Source organism: Panthera pardus, unplaced genomic scaffold, assembly GCF_024362965.1.
Source record: "Panthera pardus isolate Hobbes unplaced genomic scaffold, ASM2436296v1 HiC_scaffold_17, whole genome shotgun sequence".
NCBI lineage: Eukaryota > Metazoa > Chordata > Mammalia > Carnivora > Felidae > Panthera > Panthera pardus.
Window position 1 is genome coordinate 44,642,698 of NW_026526732.1, and position 27,342 is coordinate 44,670,039.

The following is a 27,342-nucleotide window of genomic DNA, read 5'->3' on the forward strand; positions in this document are numbered from 1 at the left end:
CAGTCTCTCTACTGAATTTAATAGATGTGATTTGGTTGTCTACACTCGGTTAGATTCAGCTTCCTACGTACTGGGTACATTTGGGGTAGAAAGGGTTGGTTGCAGTGGAAATAAATTGTATTTTATAGACCCAGTGCCAGCTCGAACGGAGCAAAGCCATTTTGGAAATCTAGTTCTTGGTCAATATCTGCGTTTGGGCACTACAGCGCCGTTAGTTAAATAGACACAAAATGAAGGGCAAAGAGAGAGGCTTTTCCACGCATACTTTGCATGAAAAATCTAAATAGGTAATATTTGGGCTGCACCTGAGTCGTCTTCCCGTTCTAATCTGGAAAACCCCAGAATAAGAAAAAGATTACCAACGATGTGATCAGTTACACCCCAGTTTTCTGCCGTTTCGTGAGCATAACAGGAACATAAAAAGAGAAAATGGAAGTGTCAGGAAACCAAAGGGCAAAAAATATGATAGAAAAGGAAAAGGAAGAGTAAAGAAGACAGCGGCATACCAGGGCATGTGATTTTCAAAAAATTTATGACCCAAACCGCTAGTAAATAAAAATTTGTGGCACCACAAACAAGTTTTGAGGAGTCGGCTTGATTCGTCGGCATTCGTGTGGATTCATTTCTGCTGTTTAACTACCACTGTGGGGAAAGGGAGAGCTTTTAACACGTTTGTGGGGTTGTTGAACAATTTCTGTTTACCTAGTAAGAGTGCCATAATGATTTATTACCTGCTGTTCATAAACCATCAGTTTTTTCCTTAAGTGTTTCGAGTGAAACCACTGATCTTGACTAATTAAATTCAGAAAAGTATTACTTCTTAAGTATCATCTGTGCTGAAAGAGTTGTTTCTTAGTATAGTGCCCAGGATTTTGAGTTCTCATTCTTTGGGCATTTTTCATACTAAATAGATTGCTGTTGATGAGTCTTCTTTATCTGATAGATAGTCTTTTGAAAGTTAATATGGAAAAGGTAATACCAGGCCTCCCCATATTTAGAAAAATTGGAGCAGGGGTTTCTCATTTTATTGTTAATGGATTAAACAGTAAAATAGGACCTACCAGAAAAGGCTTCCTCAAGCCCAGTTGTTTGTGTATGTTACACTAGGAGCCTTAGTGTGGTGATAGATGCAAATTACTGTGACTGATAAACTATATTCTCTGTTCACTCTATTAGTGCTGGTCTTAACACTAGCCAAGATAAAGTGTCAATTGCTATATGCTGTTAAGATACACTAGATAGGTAAGATAAATGGCCATAGAAGATTAAAACATGAGTCCTTTGAGAATGGTATATGCAGTTTTCTGATTATTGCAGGCTCTCTTAAGAGGAGATTCTAATTCACTTGCTTTATAAAAATGACATTATAAGCTTGGTAAAATAAAGTGTATTTTGCAGTCTGACCATAGGTGTGTCATAATAAGGTATACCTTATACCATAAAACTTGCTTTTGGTGGATATGCAGCATCAAGAACTGAAGAGATCTACCTGGATACCACTAGTTTGGCTTATTTTCTTTAAAACTGTTTGTTTAACATGTCATGTACAACAGTATTTAAGGGGAAAGTGACCTTCTTTAATAGGCCACTGGAAACCGCAAATAGTGGCTCGAGGCCTCTCATGTTGTGTGTCCTGCCTTAACTCTTTTACTATTGCCTTTCATAAACATTAAAGAACCTTTGAGCATCTTTTCCAATAGTTTCCTTCTTCACCTTTTACAGTACTTTACAGGAAAGGCCAAAGGGGTTCCCAGATGTGCCCTAGTATATTTCTAAATAAGCTGGTATTTCACAGAGGGAAAAAAAAAATTCTAAAAGCATCACTCTAGTTTCAGAGACAATCTATAAGATTGCTGGACAACTTTTTGGTGACTCTCAAGCAGCTGATCATATTGTAACAGATGGGTCACCATGAGTATCTTCATTTATTAAGTACCAAAGGGGGCCCACTTGATGCTTGGAGGGCTGCAAAGAATATAATCCCCAAAATTGCTTCCCTCCGTGTAAATTCCCTCTGTATGGAGGAAGGATGGCTGAAGGAGATTGTTTGGACTCTAAGATCAATAAAGACTAAACTAGTGCCAAGGACAGAGATAAATGAACCTAGTTAGATATTGTTATAGGCTGAATTGTGCCCCCCCCCCCCCCCGCCCATTCATATGTTGAAGCACTAACTCTCCAGTACCTAGGATATGACTTTATTTAGTGATAGGGCCTTTAAAGAGGTGGTTAAGTTAAATGAATTCCTGAAAGTGGGCCCTAATCCAATCTAAATGGTATCCCAGAGGAGGGAATTTGGACATGAAAAGAGACAAAGGGCACACATACACAGAGAAAAGACCATGTGAGAATACAGCAAGAAGGCAACCACTTGCAATCCAAGAAGAAAGGCTTTCAAAGAAACCAATCCTGCGGACACCTTAATCTTGTACTTCTAGCCTCCAGAACCGTGAGAAAATTATTTACATTGCTTAAGCTACCCAGACTGGTATTTTGTTATGGCAGCCCTTGCAAACTAATACAGCTATAATTTTTTTGTCCACATAATTAGGCTTATTTGACAATCTGAGTTTCTTTAATCCAATTATTGGTCTGTTATCACACCTTTCTGTGGTGTAAAATGAAGTGGTCATTTAGCCATGCCAGTAGGCTGTGGTGGGGTGTGGAGTGGTTCCTGTAGCTACTCAGAGAAGTACCTATTGGTGTCGGGCATATAGCTTAAAATCTGAAGGGACAAGATGCAGCTTGCCTCCTCTACAGATGGCTTCTAAAAATCTTAAGCTTGAAGTTAAATTGAAGACACACACAAAACAAGATGAAAGAGTGAATTAAAATGAACTAGTATTAGATTGAATTAACTGAAAATATATTGAATTAAAATGTATTATAACTAAGATATAAATCAAGTCTTAGCTCCTGCCTGCTGCGGAAGTTATAGGAATGGAAGTGCTAACCTCTTGCCTTTGTTCAAATCCTGGATTTCCACCTGGGGTAATTACATTAGTCCTGTGTTTAACACTCTCTAAAGAGATATTGTCCCCATCTTTTAAAAAAAGTTCTAATTTAAGGCTTGTCGTAGTATGCTCTTTAGTTAGTTTAAAGGGCTCCTTATTATTTATTAGTTATAGAATGTCAAAATTTAATAATAGTTTTAGATAAGATTTTGTGTATAATTGTAGAATGTTGAGATTTGCTAGAATTGATATTTCTAAAAGGAATAAATTCTACTGTAATGATTTTAATAATTTATCATATAGAGAGCATTTATTATGTGAAATTATTGTGCTCAGCTCTGTAGAGTATTCAAAGATGAAACATACATGGGCATAATCCTCATAGACTTTATTGGCAGGAAAGATAACTGTGTAATCAAGTCTGTATGGTACAGAATAGAAAGTGTTATGTAACTTTAACCAGTTATTGTTAAAGTTCTGTGGGAGGCAAAATATGGTATCAAAATAAAGGCTGTGTGTGTGTGTGCCCATGTGTATAGTATGTGTACGTATATTTGGTATGATATATATATGGTATGTATGTATATCTATATATGGTATGATGCTTTACCATTTGCTTTTTTTTTATTAATGTTTATTTATTTATTTTGAGTGCGAGAAGGAGCATGCAAGCAGGGGAGGGGCAGAGAGAAGGAGAGAGAGAATCCCAAGCAGACTCTGTGCTGTCAGCATGGAGCCCCATATGGCGCTTCATCCCAGGAACCATGAGATCATGACCTGAACCAACTCAAGAGTTGGGTGCTTAACTGACTGAGCCACCCACCAGCCCCGATGCTTTCCCATTTGTAAAGAACTTTTAAATGATCTGCTTTGGAACCTCAAAACATCCTGGTATAGTAGGAGGGTAAGGTATTATCATTTCCATATAACAAATAAGGACACTGGTGCTCAGAAACTCATTCCTTCCAGCCCCTGAGTGGCTCAGTCAGTTAAGCGTCTGACTCTTGACTTCAGCTCAGGTCATGATCTCACAGTTCGTGGTATCAAGCCCTGTGTTGGGATCCTAGTTAACTGCATAGAGCCTGCTTGGGATTCTCTCTCTCCATCTCTTTCTGCCCCTCCCCTGCTCGCATGTGAACATACTCTCTCTCTCTCTCTCGTTCTCTCTCTCTCTTCCTCTCTCAAAACAAATAAGTAAACTTAAAAAAAATAAACTCGTTCCTTTATTTGCTGACCTTGCTTCTCTATTCTCTCTCCTCTGTGTCCGATATTTAAAGTGGCCTTTATGTGTAGAAAAAGCAATTGTATCCGGCTGGCAGACACCATGGTAATGTCTTGATTAATGAACTCTTGAGGAACAAAGTTCCATGAATGAGATTAGCCCAGGTATATACTAGTTGTGAGAAGAAGCCCAGCCAATGCAAAACTATGGGCCTCACCCCCTTGAGGCACCACAGGTGTCAAGCCTCCTGTTGCAGAAGGGATATCTGGGGGGAGGATAGAGCTATCCCTCCTGGAATGCATCCTTATGCTTTTTGTAAGATTTCCATATTTGTTACATAATGTATGTCCCCACCCCCCATTCTGTGTTCCACCTCATTAATAGCAGTTTTGCTGTTTTGTGTTCATTTCTACCCATCATTAGGTTACAAGTTTGTTGAAGATATAAACTATATCTGATCCCTTATCCATAAATGGACTCTACTGTGAAACACCCTTTGGATAGCTATCAATGATATCAGTTAGCTTTCTGAAGCACCATAATTATATTTGTTGTTGACATTTGTTGATGTTGATATATTGTTTCTGACCAGAAGAATATGAATGAAAATGCTTAATAATTATTGTCCATTTCTTGAATCTAGTTGTTTTTTGTTGTTTTTTTTTACCATGTGTTCTCATTTCTCCTATAAACAGAGATTCTTCTAAACTCGTTTTCCTCTTGAACTCAGTCTCCACTCATCCATCTTCCTTCTTGTTTTACATTCAGTCCTTTTCTCTTTAACCCTCCACCTGTCTTGTTCATTAGAGGCTCCTTTCTTTTCCTGATACCAGGAGAAATGTGTGATAAGTAGAGGACTGAAATCTTTAAAACCTCTCTAGGCTAGAGCACTGCTTGCACAAAGCCACTGCTAAGCATAGCAGCGTTTCTAGCTGGTTACTATAGAGACAATCGGCATTAGATGGAGACTCACTTGACGGAAGCTAGGCAAGGATGCTTCATGAGATTGGAGGCCTTATATGCAGGATCATGTGGAAAAGGCCAAATACTCGGAAGGATAGGAAGGGGAAAGGTTTCACAAATGAGCTACTAGGTAATTGGTAGATTTTAGGTTGCTAGAATCTGTGACTGCCAAAGCCTTGAATCCAGCATACAAAGAATCCACTTCTCAGAACCTCAGTATGATTACACAGTGATTTTTTTTTTTTTAAATAACAGCTATGCTGCTATGAACATTTGTTTACAAATTTTTGTACAAGACCTGTGTTTCCATTTCTCTGGTTTACGCTTAATTATTGCTGGGTCATATAGTAACTCCTCTTGAGGAACTACCAGACTGTTTTCCAAAGTGGCTGCATCCTTTTACATTCCCACTGGCAATGTGTGAGCATTCCAATTTCTTCACACTGCCACCAACCCACTTGTTATGCCTTTTTGGTTATAGCCACGGGTGATACGCAAAGTGGATCTCATTGTGGTTTTGACTTATATTTCCCTGATGGCTAAAGATGTTGAGCATTTTTCATTTTCTTATTGGCCATTTGTATACCTTCTGTGAAGAAATGTCTATTCAGATCCTTTGGTCATTTAAAAAAATTGGGTTGTTTGTCTTTTTCTTACTGAGTTGTAAGAGTTCTTTATATATTTTAAACACAAATCACTGATCAGACACTTTCAGAGTCTTGTATTTATCAGGCTTGGAAATTTTTTCGCCCATTCTGTGAGACAGTTTTTTGTTTTCATGGGGTTTTTTTTTGTTTTGTTTTGTTTTGTTTTGTTTTGGTGGTGGCCTTTGCTGCCCCAGAAGCTTTTAATTTTCAAAAAGTCTAAAACTCAAAAATACTGCCTGATTCAGGGGTCATCACAATTTACACCTGCATTTTCTTCTAAGAGTTTTATACATTTATTTTATTTTTGTTTTCTTCCAGGATTTTAATGGTTTCATTTTTAAAACTTTTTTATTATAAATTATGCAATTTGTTTGAACTAAAAAAAACACAACCAGTTTTCTCATTTCTCTCTCCCCACCAATAGATTGGCAACCACCAATCTATTCTCCATATCTATGAGCTTCGTTCTCTATATCTATTAGCTTTGTTAGATTCTACTTGTAAAAGACATCATGCAGTATTTCTCTGTCTGACTTATTTCACTTAACATAATGCCCTCAAGGTTTATTCATGTTGTTGCAAATGGCAAGATTTCATTTTTTTTTTAATGGCTGAATAAAATTCTATTGTGTATATGTACTACAATTTCTTTATTTATCCGTCAATGGACACTTAGGTTGTTTCCATGTCTTGGCTATTGTAAATAATGCTGCAGTGAATATGGGAGTGCATGTATCTTTTCTAGTTAATGTTTTTGTTTTCCTGAGATAAATATCCAGAATAGAATTGCTGGATGGTTTTCCTCTGAGAGTTTTATACTTCAGCACCTTATATTTAAGTCTTTGACCCAGTTTGCATTATTTTTTGTATATGAAGTGAAGTAGGGGTCCAAATTTCTATTTTTGCATGTGGATGTCCAATTTCCCAGCAGTTTCATTTGAAAAGACTATTCTTTCTCCAATGAATTGTCTTCGAACCCTTATCAAGAATGAATTGGCCATAGGGGCACCCGGGTGGCTCAGTCGGTTGAGCATCCAGCTTCAGCTCAGGTTATGATCTTATAGTTCGTGGGTTCGAGCTCCTCGTTGGGCTCTGTGCTGACAGCTCAGAGCCTGGAGCCTGCTTCGGATTCTGTGTCTCCTTCTCTTTCTTTCTCTCTCTCTGCCCCACCCCAACTTGGTGCACAAGGGCATGCATGGGCTGTCTTTCTCTTTCAAAGATTAATAAAAATATTAAAAAAAAAAGAATGACTTGATCATAAATCTATGGGTTTATTTCTAAACAATCAGTTTTGTTCTGTTGGTCTGTATCGTTATGCCATTACCATATTGTCTTGATTACTGTAGCTTTGTAGTAAGTTTTGAAATCAGGATATGTGAGTCTTTCTTGTTCTTTTTTTAAGGTTATGTTGGCTATTTGAGATTCATTGAATTTCCATAAGAATTTTAGGATCATCTTGTCAATTTCTGCAAAGAAGACAGTTGAGATTTTGATAGGGACTGCATTGAATCTGTAGATCCCTTTAGGGAATATTGCCATCTCGACAATATTAAGTCTTTCTGTCAGTGAACATGGGAATTTTTTTGTTTGTTTAAGTCATCTTTAATTGATTTCAACAATGTTTTGTAGTTTTCAGAGTATAAGTTTCACACTTCTTTTATTAAATTTATTCTTAAGTACTTTATTTTATTATTTTTTTTAATGTTGATTTATTTTTGAGAGAGAGAGACAGAGCATAAGCAGGGAAGGGGCAGAGGAAGATGGAGACACAGAACTCGAAGCGGGCTCCAGGCTCCAGACTGTCAGCATAGAGCCCAACATGGGGCTCAAACTCACAAACTATAAGATCATGACCTGAGCTAAAGTTGGACACTTAACTGACTGAGCTACCCTGGTGCGCCTAAGTATTTTATTCTTTTTGATGTTATTGTAAATGGAATTACTTTCTTAATTACATTTTATATTCTTCAATGCAAGTGTATAGACATACAGTTGATTTTTTTAAATTGATTAAAAATTTTTAAAAATTGATTTTGTATCCTTCAACTTTGCTGAACTCATTTATTAGTTATGATAAATTTTTAATGGATTCCGTAGGATCTTCTGTATGCAAGATTATGTTATCTGCAAATAGAGTTAGTTTTACTTCTTTGTTTCCCCTCTAGATGCCTATTATATCATTTTTGGCCTAATTGCCCTTTCCAGAACCTCCAGTACAGTGTTCATAGTCAGAGTGAACATCCCTATCTTGTTTCTTTTTTTTTTTTTTTTTTTTTTTTTATTTATTTTTGGGACAGAGAGAGAGACAGAGCATGAACGGGGGAGGGGCAGAGAGAGGGAGACACAGAATCGGAAACAGGCTCCAGGCTCCGAGCCATCAGCCCAGAGCCTGACGCGGGGCTCGAACTCACGGACCGCGAGATCGTGACCTGGCTGAAGTCGGACGCTTAACCGACTGCGCCACCCAGGCGCCCCATCTTGTTTCTGATCTTAGCAGGAAAACATTCAGTCTTATACCATTAGGAATGATGTTTAGCTGTGGGTTTTCTGTGGATGCCTTTTATCAGGTTGAGAAAGTCCCCTCTGTTCCTAGTTTGTTGAGTGTTTTTTCATGAAGGAGTATTAAATTGAGTATTAAATTAAATTAATTAATTAAATTAAAGGAGTATTAAATTGTCAAATGCTTTTCCTGCCTCTGTTGAGATGATTATATGCTTTTTGTCATTTCTTCTATTAATATGGGAATATTACATTAATTGGTTTCCAGATGTTATATCAATCTTATATTTCTGAGACAAATACCACTTAATTGTGGTGTAGAATTCTTTTCCTATATTACTGAATTTGGTTCACTAGTATTTTGGGTATTTGTTTTGCTAGTATTTTGTTGAGGATTTTTGTATCTGTAGTCATAAGAGATACTGGTGTTTAGTATTCTTGTGATGTCTTTGCTTTCTGGTATGTGGGTAATATGGGTCTCATAGAATGAGTTAGGAAGGATTCCTTCCTCTTCTACTTTTAAAGAAGAGTTGTAAAGAATTAGTATTTGATTCTTCAGATGTTTGATAGAATTCATCAGTGTAGCTATCTGTATGTGTAGGGGGAGGGGGGTGAGTAGTATGTTATTATTACTAACTCAAACTCTTCACTTATTATAGGTCTACAAAGATTTTCTTTTTTTCCTGAGTCAGTTTTGGTAGTTAGTGTCTTTCTAGGAATTCATCAGTTTCAGCTAGGTTATCTAAGTAGTTAACACATAGTTGTTCATTGTATTCCCTTATTATCTTTTCTTTTCTCCAAAGTCATTAATAATGTCCCATCCTGGATTCCTGATTTTAGTAATTTGATTTTTCTCTCTTATTGGATTAGTTACCAAAAAAGGATTGTCAACTTTTGGTTTTACTTTCTCTATTGTTTTTCTATCGTCTATTTCAGTTTTATGCTCTAATATTTATTTGACTTTGGGTTTAGTTTGCTTTTCTTTTTTTCTTTCCCCCCACCCCCTCAGTGTCTTAAGTGGAAGCATAGACTATTGATTTGAGATTTTTCTTCTTTTTAAATGTACGCATTTATAGCTATAAATTACTCTATAATAACTGCTTTAACTGCATCCCATAAGTTATGGTATGTTGTGTTTTAATTTTCTTACCTCTCAAAGTATTTTCTAATTCCTTATTTATTTATTTATTTATTTTTTATTTTTTAAGTAATCTCTACACCCAATGTGGGGTCTAATTCCTTTTTTATACAGCCACTTATTCATTGCACGTATGCCTTTCTACACTGCCTCTGACAAGTAGACATTCCACCTTTGCTTATATAGTTACTTTGATGAAAAGTTAGTACTTTGCAGAGTAGCCAATTCCATTTTATTTATTTTTTTTAATGTTTATTTATTTTGAGAGAGAGACAGGGCACAAGCAGGAGATGGACAGAGAAAGAGGGAGACACAGAATCTAAAGCAGGCTCCAGGCTCTGCACTGTCACCACAGGGCCTCATGCCAGGCTGGAACTCAGGAACCTGCAAGATCATGACCTGAGGCAAAGTCGGATGCTTAACCTATTGAGCCACCCAGGTGCCTCAGCCAATTCCATTTTAAACACCTCAAGTGTTCCTCTAGTTCCCTGTAAAACTCTGCATGTTGGTCTCTGTTATTTCTTTTGAAGCTGCCCCCAATTAGGCTAATTCCTTTTCCATAGGTTAGTTCTCTAAATATATAAAAATTATTTTTTCTTCACCAAATCATTCTTTCAGGCTAAACACACTCTATGCCATAAACTATTCTTTAAATTGCATTATTTCCTTGTCCTTTATTATATTTTTACCCTTCCCTTTTCATTAGTATTTCTTTTAAAATGTGATGTCTCAAAGTAAACACTAATACTCTAGATCAAGAGTCAGCAACCTTTTTTCTGTAAAAGGCCACATATAAATATTTTAGATTTTGAAGGCCAGTGTTTGTCACAACTACTTACCTCTGCTGTTGTAGTGTGAAAGTAGCCATCGACAATAAGTAAATGATGGGCATGAATGTGTTCCAAAAAAAGTATTTTTACAAAAACAAATGGTTGGGCCAGATTTTGCCCACAGATCATAGTCTACTGACTCCTGCTCTAGATGTTATCTAACTAGCACAGAAGCCAGTGTGATTGAATCTTCACTTGTGAATACTGTTGTCACATTAACATTTTTTAAGTTGTATTAAAGTGTTTGTCTGATATTAGCATAGGCACTGCAACCCTCTTTTGGTTACTGTCTAAAGTATGTCTCTTATAGACAACACATAGTTGGATCATGTTTTTGTATTCATTCTACAAACTGCTTTTTATTAAAGTGTTTACCCTATTTACATTTAATGTAATTACTAATGGGGTAGGTTGTATAAATGCTGTTTTCCACTCTGTTTTCTACATGGCTTATGTCTTCTTTGTTGCAGTATTCCTCCATTACTGCCTTCCTTTGTGTTTAATGTAATTTCTTGTGTATCATTTTAATATCTTAGTGTTTGTTTTACTCTATTTTTTTTTTTAGATATTTTCTTAGTGATTGTTTTGGGGGTTATTATAACATCTTAACGTGAAACCAATCCAGTTCAGATTATTTTAATAGTATATAAAAATTTTGTTCCAATATAATTCTCTTTCCCCTACATTCTTTTTTAATTTTCTAAAAATGTTTGTTTATTTTTGAGAGGAGAGAGACAGAGTGCAAGTAGGGAAGGGGCAGGGAGAGAGGGAGACACAGAATCCAAAGCAGGCTCCAGGCTCTGAGCTGGCAGCACAGAGCCCAGCGTGGAGCTCAAACTCACGAACCGCAAGATCATGACCTGAGCTGGTCAACTGAGCCACCCAGGGGCCCCATCTTTCCTCTACCTTCTTTCATGCTATTGTAATACAAATTTCATCTTTATACATTACCAGCTGATCAACACAATTTTATAATTTTTTCTTTCTTCAATTTTCTCTTAGATCAGAAGAGAAAGAGTTACAAACAAACCTACATTGATACATCTTTAATATTTCCTTATGAACTTTACTGGTGCTTTTTATTTCTTTATGTGGATTCGAGTTACTGTCTTAGTGTTCTTTCATTTCAGCCTGAAAGATTCCCCTAATATTTCTTGTAGGTCAGTTCTGTTACCACTAATTTGTTTTTGCCTAATATTTTTACTTTACATGAATGAAATTGTAGAGTATGTATTCTTTTGCTCAATATTATGTTTTAATATTTCACCTATACTGTGTTTAGCTGTACTTTATTTTTTATTGTTGTGTTATTCCACAGTATGAATATACCACATTTTTAAAATGTATTCTACTGTTAATGGACTTTTGAATCTATTGTGTGATTTTTTTTTCTTTTTCAGTCTGTTGATGTGACAGATAACATCATTTGATTTTCACTTTTTGAACCAGCCTTGGATACCTGGGATAAATCCCACTAAGTCATGATATATAATTCTTTTGGGTATTCTTTTTGTATAATTCTTATTGTTGGATTCAGTTTACTAATATTTTATTTGAGGATTTTTTCTTCTGTGTTCGTGAAATATATAGGCTATAGTTTTCTTGTAATGTCTTTGTCTGGTTTTCATATTAAGGTAAAGCTGGTACCATAGAATAAGTTAGGAGGTATTCCCCCTACTTCTGTCTTCTGCAAGAAACTATAGAGAATGTTTATAATTTTTTCTTTATATCTCTAAGAATTCACCAGCGAAGGCATCTGGGCCTGGTACTTTCTATTTAGAAGGTTATTATTGATTCAATTACTTTAACAGATATGGGCCTATTCAGATTGTCTGTTTCTTCTTTTGTGAGTTGGCAGATTGTGCCTGTCAAGGAGTTGTCCATTTCATCTAGGTTATCAAATTGATGGGCATAAACTTGTTCATAATAATCTTCATTATCTGTTTAATTTCTGTAGGATCAGTAGTGATGTTCCCTCTTTCATTTCTGATATTAGTAATCTGTGTCTTTTCTCTTTTTTAATTAATTTATCAATTTTATTGATCTTGTCAAAGAAAACAGCTTTTGGTTTCAGTGATATTCTCTATTGATTTCCTGTTTTCAATTTCATTGATTTCTGCTGTAATTTTTATTATTTCCTTTCTTCTGCTTGCTTTGGATTTAATTTGATCTTCTTTTTCTAGTTTCCTAAGGTGGAAGCTTAGATTATTAATTTTATATCTTCTCTTCTAATATATGCACTTAGTGCTGTAAGTTTCTAAGCACTGATTTCACTGCATCCCACACATTTTGATAAGTTGTATTTTCATTTTGATTTAGTTCAAAACATTTTTAAATTTCTCTTGAGCTTTCTTCTTTGATCCATGTGTTATTTAGAAGTGTGTTGTTTAATCTTCACATAATTTGGAATTTTCTAGTTCTCTGTTATTGCTTTCTAGTTTAATATCATTTTAGTCTGAGGAAAGATTTATGATTTGTCTAATAAATTTGTTAATCTTACCGTCCAGCATGTGGTCTATCTTGGTGAATAGTCCATGAGATCTGGAGAAAAAATTACATTCTGCTGCTGTTGGATGAAGTTGTCTATAGATGTCTGTTATATTCAGTTGATTGATGGTACTATCGAGTTCAGTTATGGCCTGCTGATTTTCTGGCTGCTGGATATGCCCATTTCTGATAGAGCGGTGGTGAAGTCTAACTATAATACAAATTCATCTATTTCTCCTTTGAATTCCACTGGTTTTTGCCTCACCTATTCTGAGGTCCATAATCATTGAGGATTATTATGTCATTTTGGAGTGTTGACCCCATTTTACCAGTATGTAATGCTCCCCTTTCTCCATGACAATTTTTCTTGTCCTGAAGTCTGCTATGTCTGAAATTAATATAGCTACTTCCATTTTGGGGGGATTAGTGTTAGCATGGTATATCTTTCTCTCTTTTTAAAAAATTTTCAATCTGTATGTATTTATATTTAAAGTGGGTTTCTTATACATAATATAAGTTGGTTTTGTGTGTGTATGTGTGTGTGTGTGTGTGTGTGTGTGTGTGTGTTTTAATCAACTCTGGTAATTTTGGTCTTTGACTTGGTGTATTTAGACCATGGATGTTCAGAGTGATTATTAATATAGCTGGATTAATACTTGCCATATTTGTTAGCATTTTCTATTTGTTGTCCTTGTTATTTGTTCTTGTTTTTATCTTCCACTCTTTTTTTTTTTGCCTTTTATGGTTTTAATTGAGCATTTTATGATTCCATTTTTTCAGCTTTCTTAGTATATCAGTCGCGCTTCTTTTTAACTTGTAATTGTTTGTTACAGAGTTTGCAATATACATTTATAATTAATCCAAGTCCACTTTCAAATAACACTATACAGTGCAAGTATAGCACTGTATTATAAATAGCAAAATATTTCTAATTCCTCCCTCTCATCCCTTTTATCATTTCTCTCATTCATTTCACTTGCACATAAACACATATAAACATACATACTTGAATACATTATTGCTATTATATTTAACAAACTACTATCAGTTAGATGAACTAAGAATAAGAAAAGTAGAAGTTTTTCTTTTATCTAGTCCTTCTTTGTTGTTCTTCCTTTATGTAGATCTGACTTTTTTTTTTTAAGTTTATTTATTTATTTAAGTAACCTTTACACCCAATGTGGGGCATGAACTTACCACCCCAAGACCAAGAGTTGCACACTTTTCCAACTGAGCCAGTCAGGGCCCTTTATATAGCTCTGAGTTTCTGGCCTATGTTATTTCCTTCTCTCTAAAGAACTTCCTTTGACAGGTCTGCTGGCAACAAATTACCTCAAAAAAATTTTTTATGGAGAAAGTCTTTATTATTTCTTCACTTTTGAAGATAATTTCACAGGGTACAGAATTCTAGGCTGGTAGGTTTTGTTCTTTCAATATTTTGAATATTTCATTCTACTCTTGTTACTTGCATGATTTCTGAGGGGAAGTTGTATATGATTTTCATCTTTGTTTCTCTACAGGTAAGTTGTATTTTTCATCTGGTTTCTTTCAAGATATTTCTTTATGTTTTATTTTCTGAAGTTTAAATATGACATGCCTACATGTAAGTTTTTTGGAGGGTTTTATTTTGTTTTGTTTTCTAGCATTTTTCCTGCCCAGTGTTACCTTGGGTTTTCTGGATCCATGGTTTGGTGTCTGACATTAATTAATCAATTAATGACTAATTTTTAGTCAAATATCTTCAAATATCACTCTTGTTCCTTTCTGTCTTTCTTCTCATTCTGGTTTCCCATTACATGTATGTTACGCCTGTTGTAGTTGTCAGGAAGTTTTTGGATATTCTGCTCTGTTATTTTCCACTTTCTCTCCTGTTTGCTTTTCAGCTTTGGAAGTTTCCACTGTACCTTTACACTCAGTAGTAAAGTGAAGTATCTTTACACTCAGAGATTCTTTACTCAGCTCTGTCCAGTCTGCTAATGAGCCCATCAAAGGAATTCTTCCTTTCTTTTTCAGTGTTTTTGATCTCTAGAATTTTTTTTTTTTAGACTTTCCAACTCATTGCTCACAGTATCAGAGAAAAATTGCTGATGTTTAATGGGAGAACCTGGGAGGGCTCGTGGAGGTAAAACTCACAAAAGTGTGAGGGTCCCCCTATGAATGGAGATTTTAATTCTCAGAGTCATCCACACTGAGCCTCCAGCAATACATCAGTTACAGTTCAAGTTTTCTTATACCATTACTGGTTCCCATAGAGGTATCTGCCCTGGTAAGGTGTGATTCTCTGTATTTCTGTCTTTCTAATTTTGGGGCATTGGTTTGCCCTGTGACCTCACTTCTCTAATGCATCTTAGAAGAATTATTGATTTTTCAGTTTGGTCAAGTTTTTACTTATTATTAAAGAGGTGGCAACTTGTGGCAACTTCTGAGCCCTTGAAATGCTGGGCTGGAAAACAGAAGAACTCACACAGATTTTCTCCTGCATCTTCTGCTATGAGTTTTCATCTATAAATTTTACATTTTCATTTAGATCCTTGAGTTGATTTTTGTATGAGATTTGAAGTATGGATCAAGATTGATTTTTTTTTTCTTTTTGCATAATGCTATCCAATTATTACAGCACCATTTGTGGAACTGATTATCTTTCCCTCATTGAACTGCTTTTGCATTTTTATCAAAACTCACTTGACCAGATATATTTGGGCACATTTTTGGACTCTGTTCCATTGTTCTTGCTGTCTATCCTTTTTCTAGTGTCATTGAGTTGATTACTATAGCTTTGTAGTAAATCTGGAAAATGGATCATATGAGACCTTCTACTTTGTTTCTTGGTTTGCTCTTATGTTTCCTTTGCTTCTCCATATACATTGTGGAATCACCCTGTCAATTTCTATTTTTAAAAAATCCCATTAGAATTTTGTTTGGAATTGCATTGAATCTATAGACCAGTTTAGGGAGAATTCAGAACACTTTGGGGAAGCGTCTTTAAAATACTGAGTATTGGTCTCTCATCCCTGAAATGCAGCTAGATCAACACTGAACCATCTTGCACACTTAGAAAACTGATTTGAGGATTAACACAACAATCTGTACAACTTGAACCACAGAACTCAGCAAGTACGTGGAACAGAGAGGTCAACTGGAGGAGAGAAGCTGCGGAGGGTAGGGAGCTGTTTTTGCTAGTGGAGAGAGGACAGAGACAGGGGAGAGTACAGGAAAAGCACCCCCCGCCCCCCGAGAGCGGCTGGAAAGAAAGAAAGAGTGGACTGAACAAAAAATGGAGAAAGGAAAAAGGGACTGCAAGGGACTGAACAAAAAAAGGGAGAAAGGAGAGGGTTTAAATTCCATTAAGACTCTATAAACAGCGGGAGTGCAGAGTCTGAAACTCCGCAGCTCGATACCTGGCGGTGCTCTGGTGGGAAAGGCGAATCCCCAAGAGCAGACAGCAAGGTCCAAGGGGTCCTCAGGCCACACGGAGAGAGGCAGTTTCCCTGCTGGGAAGGCATTTGGTAGAGGCTGTGCAGCCTCCCCACAGGCAAAGTTCCAGTGGACCCCGGAGAACAGCCACATTCACTGGTGTTGGAACAAGGATGTTAAGGGTTCACTGAAGCCTGGAGCCCAGATGGGTGTTGTGATTTACCATAATCCCTGAAATGCTGCTGCTGCTACATGATCATGTGAATTTTTTCTGGGGTGGACTGGCACCTGGCCACAGTCCCTGGGCATCTGCCGTAGCATGGCCCCAAGAATGTTCCAGGGGGTGGGCCAGCACCCAGCCATTTCTCAGCGAGACCCTCCCCTAGAGGGTCTGAGTGGGTCAAAGTTGCAGGGCCCTCAGAAGTGAGGGGTTGGGAAACATAGTCCCATCTGAGATAAAACTTGGGAGGGAGGTACCTCCTGACAAGATGGCTTGGTCATGGACTTTGTAGAAGTGGGGAGTGGACAGGAGCCAGAAACAAAGAAGGGGTGCTTCATTGCCAGTCAGTGAGAGCACAGAGTTCTGATACTAGAGGCAAGGTAGCTGAGTGATGCCATTTTCACCCTCCCATGCATGCACATACACACCTACACCACCACAACAATCCACCCCAATGAAGTAAGTAGCGCCATCCAGTGGAGAACAGAACTGCTACACCAAGTCCCACACACTGGGCCACCACACTCTAGTGGAACACCACAAATCTCTCCTCCTGCTTAGTTTATGGAGTATAAAGTGCTTCATAGTTTGACTTCTAAGGGAAACTGTAATTTCAGTCATATATCATTCTGTTTGCTGGTCTGTCTATTCAGTTTTTTTTCTTTTTCTTATTCTTGAATACAGAAAGAGAATAAACTTATTTTTACTTTCTGTTTTTATAAAATTTTTCTTATATTTTTCTACTATATCTTTACTTTTTTGTAAATTTTTCAAATTCAATTTTACTTTCATCATTTAATTTTATTCTATTTTATTGTATTCATTTTTAAAAATTTTCAAATGTTTTCCTTTTTTTCTTTCCTTTCCTTTCCTTTCCTTTCCTTTCCTTTTCTTTTCCCTTTTTCTCTATTCTATCAAGCTGCTTTCAACAACCAGACCAAAACACACCTGGGAACTAGCATTTTTTGTGTTATTTTTAATTTTTTAATTTTAATGTTTTTTGTTTTTTACTTTACTCACTCTTTTTCTTCCTTCAAAATGATGAAACAAAGGAATTTACCTCAAAAGAAAGAACAGTAAGAAATGACAGCCAGGGACTTAATCACAGATACAAGCAAGATGTCTGAACCAGACTTTAGGGTCACAATAATAATACTAGCTGGGGTTGAAAAAAAAGCACAGAATCCCTTTCTGCAGAGATAAGAGAAGTAAAATCTAGTCAGGATGAAATTAAAAATACTATAACTGAGCTGCAATCTCGAATGGATGCCATGGCAGCAAGAATGAATGGGGCAGAGCAGCAAATCAGCGATAAAAAGGACAAATTCTGTAGAATAATGAAGCAGAAAAAAAGAGAGAAACTAAGGCAAAAGAACACAATATAAGAATTAGAGAACTCAGTGACTTATAACACCCAAATCATAGGGGTCCCAGAAGATGAAGAGAGAGAAAAAGGAGTAGGAGGTTTATGTGAGCAAATCATAGTGGAAAACTTTCCTAACCTGGGGAAAGACACAGACATCAAAATCTAGGAAGCTCAGAGAACTCCCACTAGATTCAACAAAAACCAACCATCACCAAGTCATATCATAGTCAAATTCACGAAATATTCAGTCAAGAAAAGAATCATGAAAGCAGCAAGGGAAAAAAAGTCCTAATCTACAAGGGAAGACAGATTAGGTTCACAGCAGACATATCCACAGAAACTTGGCAGGCCAGAAAGGAGTGACAGGATATATTCAGTGTGCTGAATTGGAAAAATATGCAGCCAAGAATTCTTTATCCAGCAAGGCTGTCATTCAAAATAGAAGGAGATATAAAAATTTTCCAAGATAAACAAAAACTAAAGGAGTTCGTGATCAGTAAACCAGCCCTGCAAGAAATTTTAAGCATGACTCTGTGGTGGGAGAAAAGATGAAAAAAAAAAAAAAAAAAAAAAAAAAAAAAAAAAAAAACTTAAAAAGACCAAAAGCAACAACGACTAGAAAGGACCAGAGAACATCACCACAATTCCAACTCTACAGGGAACATAATGGCAATAAATTGATATCTTTTCAGTACTCTAAATGTCAATGGACAAAACAATCCAAAGACATAGGGTAACAGAATGGATAAGAAAGCAAGATCCATCTATATGCTGTTTACAAGAGACCCATTTTAGACCTAAGGTCATCTTCAGATTGAAAGTAAGGAGATGGAGAACCATCTATCATGCTAATGGTTGCCAAAAGAATGCCGGAGTAGCCATACTTATATCAGATAATCTGATTTTAAAATAAAGACTGTAACAACAGATGAAGAAGGGATTATATCATAATTAAGGGTTCTATCCACCAAGAATATCTAACAATTGTAAACGTTTATGTTCCAAACGTGGAAACACTCAAATATGTAAATCAATTAATCACAAACATAAAGAAACTCACTGATAATAATAGTAGTGGGCTTCAACACCCCGCTTACAACAATGGACAGATCATCTAAACAGAAAATCAACAAGGAAACAATGGCTTTGAATGACACACTGGACCAGATGGACTTAACAGATATATTCAGAACGTTTCATCCTAAAGCAGCAGAATACACATTTCTCTCGAGTGCACATGGAACATTCTCTAGAATAGATCCCATACTGAGACACAAATCAGCCCTCGACAAGTACAAAAAGATCGAGATCATACTATGCATATTTACAGACCACAATGCTATTAAACTTGAAATCAAACACAAGAAAAAAATTGGAAAGATAACAAATATTGGAAAGAACATGCTACTAAAGAATGCATGGGCTAACCAAGAAGTTAAGAGGAAATTAAAAAAGTACATGGAAGCCAATGAAAATGATAACATAGCCTAAAATCTCTGGGATATAGCAAAGGCAGTCATAAGGCAGAAGTATATAGCAATCCAGGCCTTCCTAAAGAAGGAAGAAAGGTCTCAGATACACAACTTAACCTTACACTTTAAAAAACTGGAAAAAGAACAAGTAAAACCCAAAACCAGCAGAAGATGGGAAATAATAAAGATTAAAGCAGAAATCAATGCTGTCGAAACAAAACAACAAAAACAAAACAACAATAACAAAAAACAATAGAACAGGTAAATGAAACCAGGAGCTGGTTCTTTGAAAGAATTAACAAAATTGATAAACCCCTAGCCAGACTGATCAAAAAGAAAAAGGAAAGGACCAAAATAAATAAAATCAAGAATGAAAGAGGAGAGATCACAACCAATATGGAAGAAATACAAATGATAAGAGAATATTATGAGCATTTATATGCCAATAAAATGGGCAATCTGGAAGAAATGGACAAATTCCTAGAAACATATAAACTACCAAAACTGAAACAAGAAATAGAAAATTTGAACAGACCCATAACCAGTAAATAAATCAAATTAGTAATCAGAAATCTCCCCCCCAAAAAGAGTCCAGGGCTGGATGGCTTTCCAGCAGAATTCTACCAAACCTTTAAAGAAGAGTTAAGACCTATTCTTTTGAAGCTGTTCCAAAAAATAGAAATGGAAGGAAAGCTTCCAAACTCATTCTGTGAAGCCAGTGTTACCTTGACTCCATAACCAGGCAAAGACCCCACTAAAAAGGAGAACTACCGACCAGTTTTTCTGATGAACATGGATGCAAAAATCCTCAACAAGATACTAGCCAACAATACATTAAAAGAATTATTCACCAGAACCAAGTGGGATTTATGCCTGGGATGCAGAGCTATCACAAATCAATCAACGTGATACATCACATTAATAAAAGAAAGGACCAGAACTATATGGTCCTCTCAATAGATGCAGAGAAAGCATTTGACAAAATACAACATCCTTTCTTGATAAAAGCTCTCAAGAATGTAGGAATAGAAGGATCATACCTCAAGATCATAAAAGGCCTATACAAAGGACCCATTGCTAATATCATCTTCAATGGGGACAGTTTTCCCCTGAAGGTCAGGAACATGACAGGGATGTCCACTCTCACCACTGTTACTCAGCATAGTATTAGAAGTCCTAGCCTCAGCAATCAGACAACACGAAGAAATAAAAGGCATCCATATTGGCAAGGAGGAAGTAAACTTTCACTCTTTGCAGACAACATGATATTCCATGTAGAAAATCCAAAAGATTCCACCAAAAAACTGCTAGAACTGATCCATGAATTCAGCAGTCTCAGGATATAAAATCAATGCACAGAAACCGACTGCATTCCTATACACCAATAATGAAGCAACAGAAAGAGAAATCAAGGAATCGATCCCATTTACAATTGCACCAAAAAACATAAAATACCTAGGAATAAACCTAACCAAAGAGGTGAAAAATCTAAACGGTGAAAACTGTAGAAAGCTTATGAAAGAAATTGAAAACATACACACAAAAAAGGAAAAATATTCCATGCCCATGGATTGGAAGAACAAATATTGTTAAAATGTCAATATTACCCAAAGCAATCTACATATTCAATGCAGTCCCTATTAAAATAACACCTCATTCTTCAAAGAGCTAGAACAAACAATCCTGAAAGTTGTATGGAACCAGAAAAGACCCCAAATAGCTAAAGCAGTCCCAAAAAAGAATGCCAAAGCTGGAGGCATCACAATCCTGGACTTCAAGATGTATTACAAAGCTGTAATAAAGACAACATGGTACTGGCACAAAAACAGACACTCAGAGCAATGGAACAGAATAGAGAACCCAGAAATGAACCAACAAATGTATGGCCAATTAGTCTTTGACAAAGCAGGAAAGAATATCCAATGGAATAAAGACAGTGTCTTCAGCAAATGGTGCTGGGAAAACTGGACAGCAACATGCAGAAAAATGAACCTGGACCAGTTTCTTACACCATACACAAAAATAAACTCAAAATGGATGAAAGACCTAAACATAAGACAGGAAGCCATCAAAATCCTAGAGGAGAAAGCAGGCAAAACCTCTTTGACCTTGGCCGCAGCAACTTCTTACTTAACACGTCTCCGGAGGCAAGGGAAACAAAAGCAAAAATGAACTACTGGGACCTCATCAAAATAAAAAGCTTCTGCACAGAGAAGGAAACAATCAGCAGAACTAAAAAGGCAACCGACAGAATGGGAGAAGATATTTGCAAATGACATATCAGATAAAGGGTTAATATTCAAAATCTATAAAGAACTGATCAAACTCAACACACTCAAAATACAAATAATCCAGTGAAGAAATGGGCAAAAGACATGAATAGACACTTTTCCAAAGACATCCAGATGGCTGACTGACACATGAAAAAATGCTCAACATCACTCATCATCAAGGAAATACAAATTAAAACCACAATGAGATACCATTTCACACCAGTCAGAATGGCTAAAGTAAACAACTCAGGCAACAACAGATGTTGGCGAGGATGCAGAGAAAGAGGATCTCTTTTGCACTGCTGGTGGAATGCAAACTGGTGTAGCCATTCTGAAAAACAGTATGGATGTTCCTCAAAAAATTAAAAATAGAACTACCCTATGACCCAGCAATTGCACTACTAGGTATTTATCCAAGGGATACAGGTGTACTGTTTCAAAGGGGCACATGCACCCCAATGTTTATAGCAGCACTATCGACAATAGTCAAAGTATGGAAAGAGCCCAAATGTCCATCGACAGATGAATGGATAAAGAAGATGTGGGGTATATATATATGTATATGTATATGTATATGTATATGTATATGTATATGTATATGTATATGTATATGTATATATACACAATGGAGTATTACTTGGCAATCAAAAAGAATGAAATCTTGCCATTTGCAACTATGTGGATGGAACTAGAGGGTATTATGCTAAGTGAAATTGGGCAGAGAAAGACAAATATCACATGACTTTACTCATATGTGAAATTTAAGATACAAAACAGATGAACATAAGGGAAGGGAAGCAAAAATAATATAAAAACAGTAAAGGGGACAAAACATAAGAGACTCTTTTTAAAAAAAAATTTTTTTTAACATTTCTTTATTTTTGAGACAGAGAGAGAGAGAGAGCATGAACAGGGGAGGGTCAGAGAAAGAGGGAGACATAGAATCTGAAACAGGCTCCAGGCTCTGAGCTGTCAGCACAGAGCCCGACGCGGGGCTCAAACCCACGGACCACAAGATCATGACCTGAGCCGAAGTCGGACGCTTAACCAACTGAGCCACCCAGGCGCCCCTAGAGTGAGAGACTCTTAAATACAGAGAACAAACTGAGGGTTCCTGGAGTGATTGTGGGTGGGGTAGATGGGCTAAATGGGTAAGGGGCTTTAGGGAGGACACTTGTTGGGATGAGCACTGGGTATTATACATAGGTGATGTATCACTGGAATCTACTCCTAAAATCATTATAGCACTATATGCTAACTAGGATGTAAATTAAAACAAAACAAAACACAGTCCACTGGAAAAAAAAATAAAAATACTGAGTTTTTCATTTCATGAACATGGAATATCTCTTCATTTGATTAGGTTGTATTTGACTTCCTTTATCAATGTTTTATAGTTTCTGCTTACAGATCTTGCACATTTTTATGTTTTATTTATTTATTTTTAGTAATCTCTACACCCAAAGTGGGGCTTGAACTTGTACATTTTTGAAGGTTTATACCCAGGTATTTCATATTTTCAGGTACTATTATAAATTGTATTATTTTTTAATTTCAACTTTAAATGTTTTCTAATATATATAGAAACGTGACCGATATTTGTATATTGACTTGTATTCTGCAACCTTGCTACCCTCACTTATTAGTTTTAGTAGATTTTTTGGTAAAGTACTTGGAATTTTAAACATAATTATGTTGTCTGAAATGTAAATAATTTTATTTTTTCCTTTTTGTTCTGATGGTTTTGACTTCTTTTCCTTTATTTTATCGGCTAGAACCCCATGATGATTTTGAATACGAGTGATGAGAACATATCTCCTTGCCTTGTTCTAATTTGGGGGATGAGGGTGAGGGTGGGAGTAAACATTCAGTCTTTTATTGTTAAATATGTTAGTTGTATAATTTTTGTAAATAAGACTGAAGAAGTTTTCTCTATTCCTAGTTTTCTGAGAGTTTTTTTTTTTATCATAAATAGTTGTTGAGTTTTATCAAGTGTTTTTTTCTGTATGTAGTGAAGTGGTCATTTGCTTTTTGTTCCATTTATTTATATGGTAAATTATATTGGTTAATTTTCATTAAAAAATTAGCCTTGCATTCCCAGGATGAACCTTACTTGGTTATAATCTATCATTATTTTATGTATTGTTTGATTTGCTTGTACTGTTGGAAGATTTTTGCGTCTATGTGAGAGATACTGGTCTGTAGTTTTCTTTTAATATGTCTTTAGTTTTGGTATCTTGATAATGCTGATTGCAGTAAATGAGTTGGGAAGTGTTCCTTGTTTTTCTGTATTTTTAAAATTTTGTGTAGAATTTGTATTAGCTCTTTCATAAATGTTTGGTAGAATTCACCATGAGGTCATCTCAGTCTATAGATTTTTGTGTTGCAAGATTTTGATCTAAATGGTCAATTTTAAAATCGATATAGGGGTATGCAAGCTATCTGTTCCTTTTTAGATAAACTTTGGCAGTTTATATATTTCAAAGAATTTGACCATTTCATCTAAGTCATCAAACCTAGGGTATAGAGTTGTTCATTGTATTTCCTTATTATCAGTTCAGTGTCTGTAGGGTTTATAGTAATCTCCCCCTATCATTCCTGATATTTGTAACTTGTCCCTCGTCTTTTTATTTCTTGGTCATTCTAGCCAGAGGCTTACCGATTTTTATCAACAGTAGTTGTTATAAATACTCGTTATGTGTCCTATACCTTTTAAAGAGCTTTATTATATTCTATTTGAATATCTAAGACTCCATAAGATACATTCCATTGTTACTCCCTTTTATAAACAAATAAACAGAAGCTTGGACATCTTAGGAAACTTGCCTATAGTATGACAGCCAGAATGACGGATCCAGGATTCAGATCCAAGTTGGTGTACTACAAAGCCTTTGTTTTGACCACTGTGCTTTACTGACTGGTACAAAGGACAAATCAAAACCAGAGAAGATATATAACGGAGTCTTTGCCCTCACAGCGTGACTGGGAGCAAACTCTTCATTTTTATCATTGGACCGTAGTATCTACTGTTTTCTGTCTTTGGACCCCTCTCTGTAAACAGCATATAATACAGAACATCCTGTGATAAGATGTCATAAGGTCTCCAGAGCTCTGTTTGCTCCTTCTAAAAGTTTAGATCACTCAGTGAGGGTACCCACCAAGGAGAGACAGAAAATTTGGGGACTTCTGGTTGCTACAAAATATTTAATAACATATCTTACAGTTTCAGAACATAGGATCTTCTGAGGCCTTCCAGTGTCTGGATATCTGAAATAGTTGTCCTGATGCCATCCATTTTTTTTAAATTGAAGTAAACTTGACATACCATATTGTATTTGTCTCAAATGTACAACATAGTGACTTGACATTTATATACATCATGAAATGTTCACCATAAGTCTAGTTACCATCTGTCACCATACAAAGTTATCACACTATTATTGACTATATTCCTTATGCTGTACTTTACATGCTGTGACTTACAAATAATTTCACACTTCTTAATTCCCTTCATTTGCTTTGCCCATCCTCCCACCTGCCTCCCCTTGGGAACTACCAGCTCTCTGTCTGATGCCATCCTTTCTATACAGAATAGAAATAAAAGTGTTGACTCTATGCCCTTCCCTTTAAAATATAGGTACTTCGCCCTCATAGATATAAGATATGCTTTTGAAAATAAAAGCTGACATAGCTTGCTTGTTTCCTTAGGTCTGACGGTAACTGCTGTGAAAGACTCAGGAGAATGGAATTTGGAGGCTGGAGCATTAGTACTTGCAGATGCGGGCCTTTGCTGTATCGATGAGTTTAACAGTCTCAAAGAGCATGATAGAACCAGTATCCATGAGGCAATGGAGCAACAAACCATAAGTGTTGCTAAGGCTGGGTAAGAGTTTCTTTTCTTTAAAATCTATAGGAATAATGACATTAGTTAATATGTGATTATAAAAAAATATGAACCTTATTGAACTACAAGGTATGTTTGGTCTTATCAGGTATTATCAGTTAACATTCATCAAGACACACATTAGCATCCCCTTGGAAGTGTATGAGGAAGTAAAAATGAGGTTTTGGGACAAAGAAATGAAAAACTAAAGTATATGCATATTCAATAATGTGTATCTACTGTGGGCATATTACTATGTTAGGAAATTTAAAAGATTCAAAAAGAAAAATAGCATAATTTCTCTTTTCAATGGCATTCTCCTTATCTGTCCTAATAGAAGGTGATCACAGCATGTGGAAAACTGAATAATAAAATATATTAACATAAAATGATGTGCCTGTTTGTGACTCCAAAAGGTTTAGGGGTTGAGGTATGTGAGTCACTGGTGGCATATGACCACTGAGGAGGAAAAGTAGGCAGGTCAGATAGAAATCTATTCATTCAGGCCCTGAGGTGATTATGAGAAACTTCTCTGGCTACAAAGGCTGACCACCAAGTAGGCTGCTGGGTCATCCAAAAAAGGACAGAGCTAGAACTATCTCAGCCCTAATGCTACTGTTATAGATGTGAGGCCAGCTGATCAGGCAGATAGGACTGCCAGCAGAGTCTTCAAACAGCAGTGGGTATAAAGACAGATGCTGGTGTGTATAGATTCTCTGAGATCTAATTTTATGCACTTGCAAAAAAAAAGAAAGGGAGGAGATGAGAGGATATAGCCCATAGGAAAAAGACACAAGAAAAAGCTAGGTGGAACCATTACCAGATCTATTCATTTCACTTGATGTACATTCACTCTGTATATATTCATTAAGAGCCTGCTATGTGCCAGGCACTGAACTAGACACTGAGAAGTACAAAGATGAATACAGCACTATTCTTCAGGTGTTTGCTATTTTGTTGGGGAAGATAAACAGAAGAGCACGAAAGTGATAAGTTCATAATAAAAGTGATATGAGATCATACTTAAAATAATTATTGCTTCTAAACTCTTTATCAGGGGGAAATTAGAGATATAGTTTCCTAAATATCTTCAAGGCTACTTTCTCTTCTCATTATGTCTCCATTTAGTTAGCACCTTTGCTGGTTGGCAGGATTTGTAGTTTATTTTGATATGCCTTTTCCAGAGAAAATCTGGGACATTTTGAAGTATTCCTTAAAAATTTACCCTTACATCAGGGAAAATTTGAACAAATGCTTTAAATCTATTTTTAGAAAGGGAGATTAGCAGTGCTATATGATAGGCTACAGAATAAACTTTTTAAAGTGAAAATATTTGCTTAATCACTCCTAGTACCTTACTCTCTGCTAGATGTGAATTAGTATGAATCTTTTTGCTATCCATAAATGTGTCATAAGTTCCAAAAGAAATGTTCTATAGCTAAACAGTTCAGTTATGGCAACCATAGGTTGGACGATCTTGTCATTACTATACTTTATGCACTGAAACAGGGCTTTTTACACTGTGATGAGGGACCAGTTTTGTCTTTTTCAATTCATCACAAAGCAATACTTTTTTAAAGTTTATTGAGAGAGAGAAAGAGCGCACACGTGTGCATGAGCAGGGAAGGGGCAGAGAGAGAGAGAGAAAGAGAGAGAGAATCCCAAGCAGTCTCTGAGCTGTCAGTGCAGAGCTTGAACTCACAAACCATGAGATCATGACCTGAGCTGAAACCAAGAGTCAGAATCTTAACTGACTGAGCCACCCGGGTGTCCCACAAAGCAATATTTTTATAAAATACAATAACTTAAAAAAATTTTTTTAATGTTTATTCATTTTTGAGAGACAGAGTGTGAGTGGGGGAGGGGCAGAGAGAGGGAGACACAGAATCGGAAGCAGGCTCCAGGCTCTGAGCTGTCATCACAGAGCCCAACGTGGGGCTCAAACTCACCAACCATGAGATCATAACCTGAGCT

The 27,342-nt window shown here is 36.3% G+C and overlaps 1 protein-coding gene across 5 annotated transcripts in view; it reads left to right on the forward strand.

The window, feature by feature from the left end:
* MCM9 (minichromosome maintenance 9 homologous recombination repair factor) overlaps positions 1-27,342 on the forward strand; it is a 111,691-nt gene that overhangs the window by 41,092 nt on the left and 43,257 nt on the right. For all 5 annotated transcript variants that reach the window (XR_008422904.1, XM_019418204.2, XM_019418205.2 and 2 more), the window contains one exon: positions 25,194-25,368. Coding sequence is in view for 4 of the 5 variants with exons in the window: in XM_019418204.2 (XP_019273749.2) it covers positions 25,194-25,368 (175 nt within the window). In the remaining variant the exon portion in view is untranslated. The remainder of the gene's footprint in view (positions 1-25,193; positions 25,369-27,342) is intronic.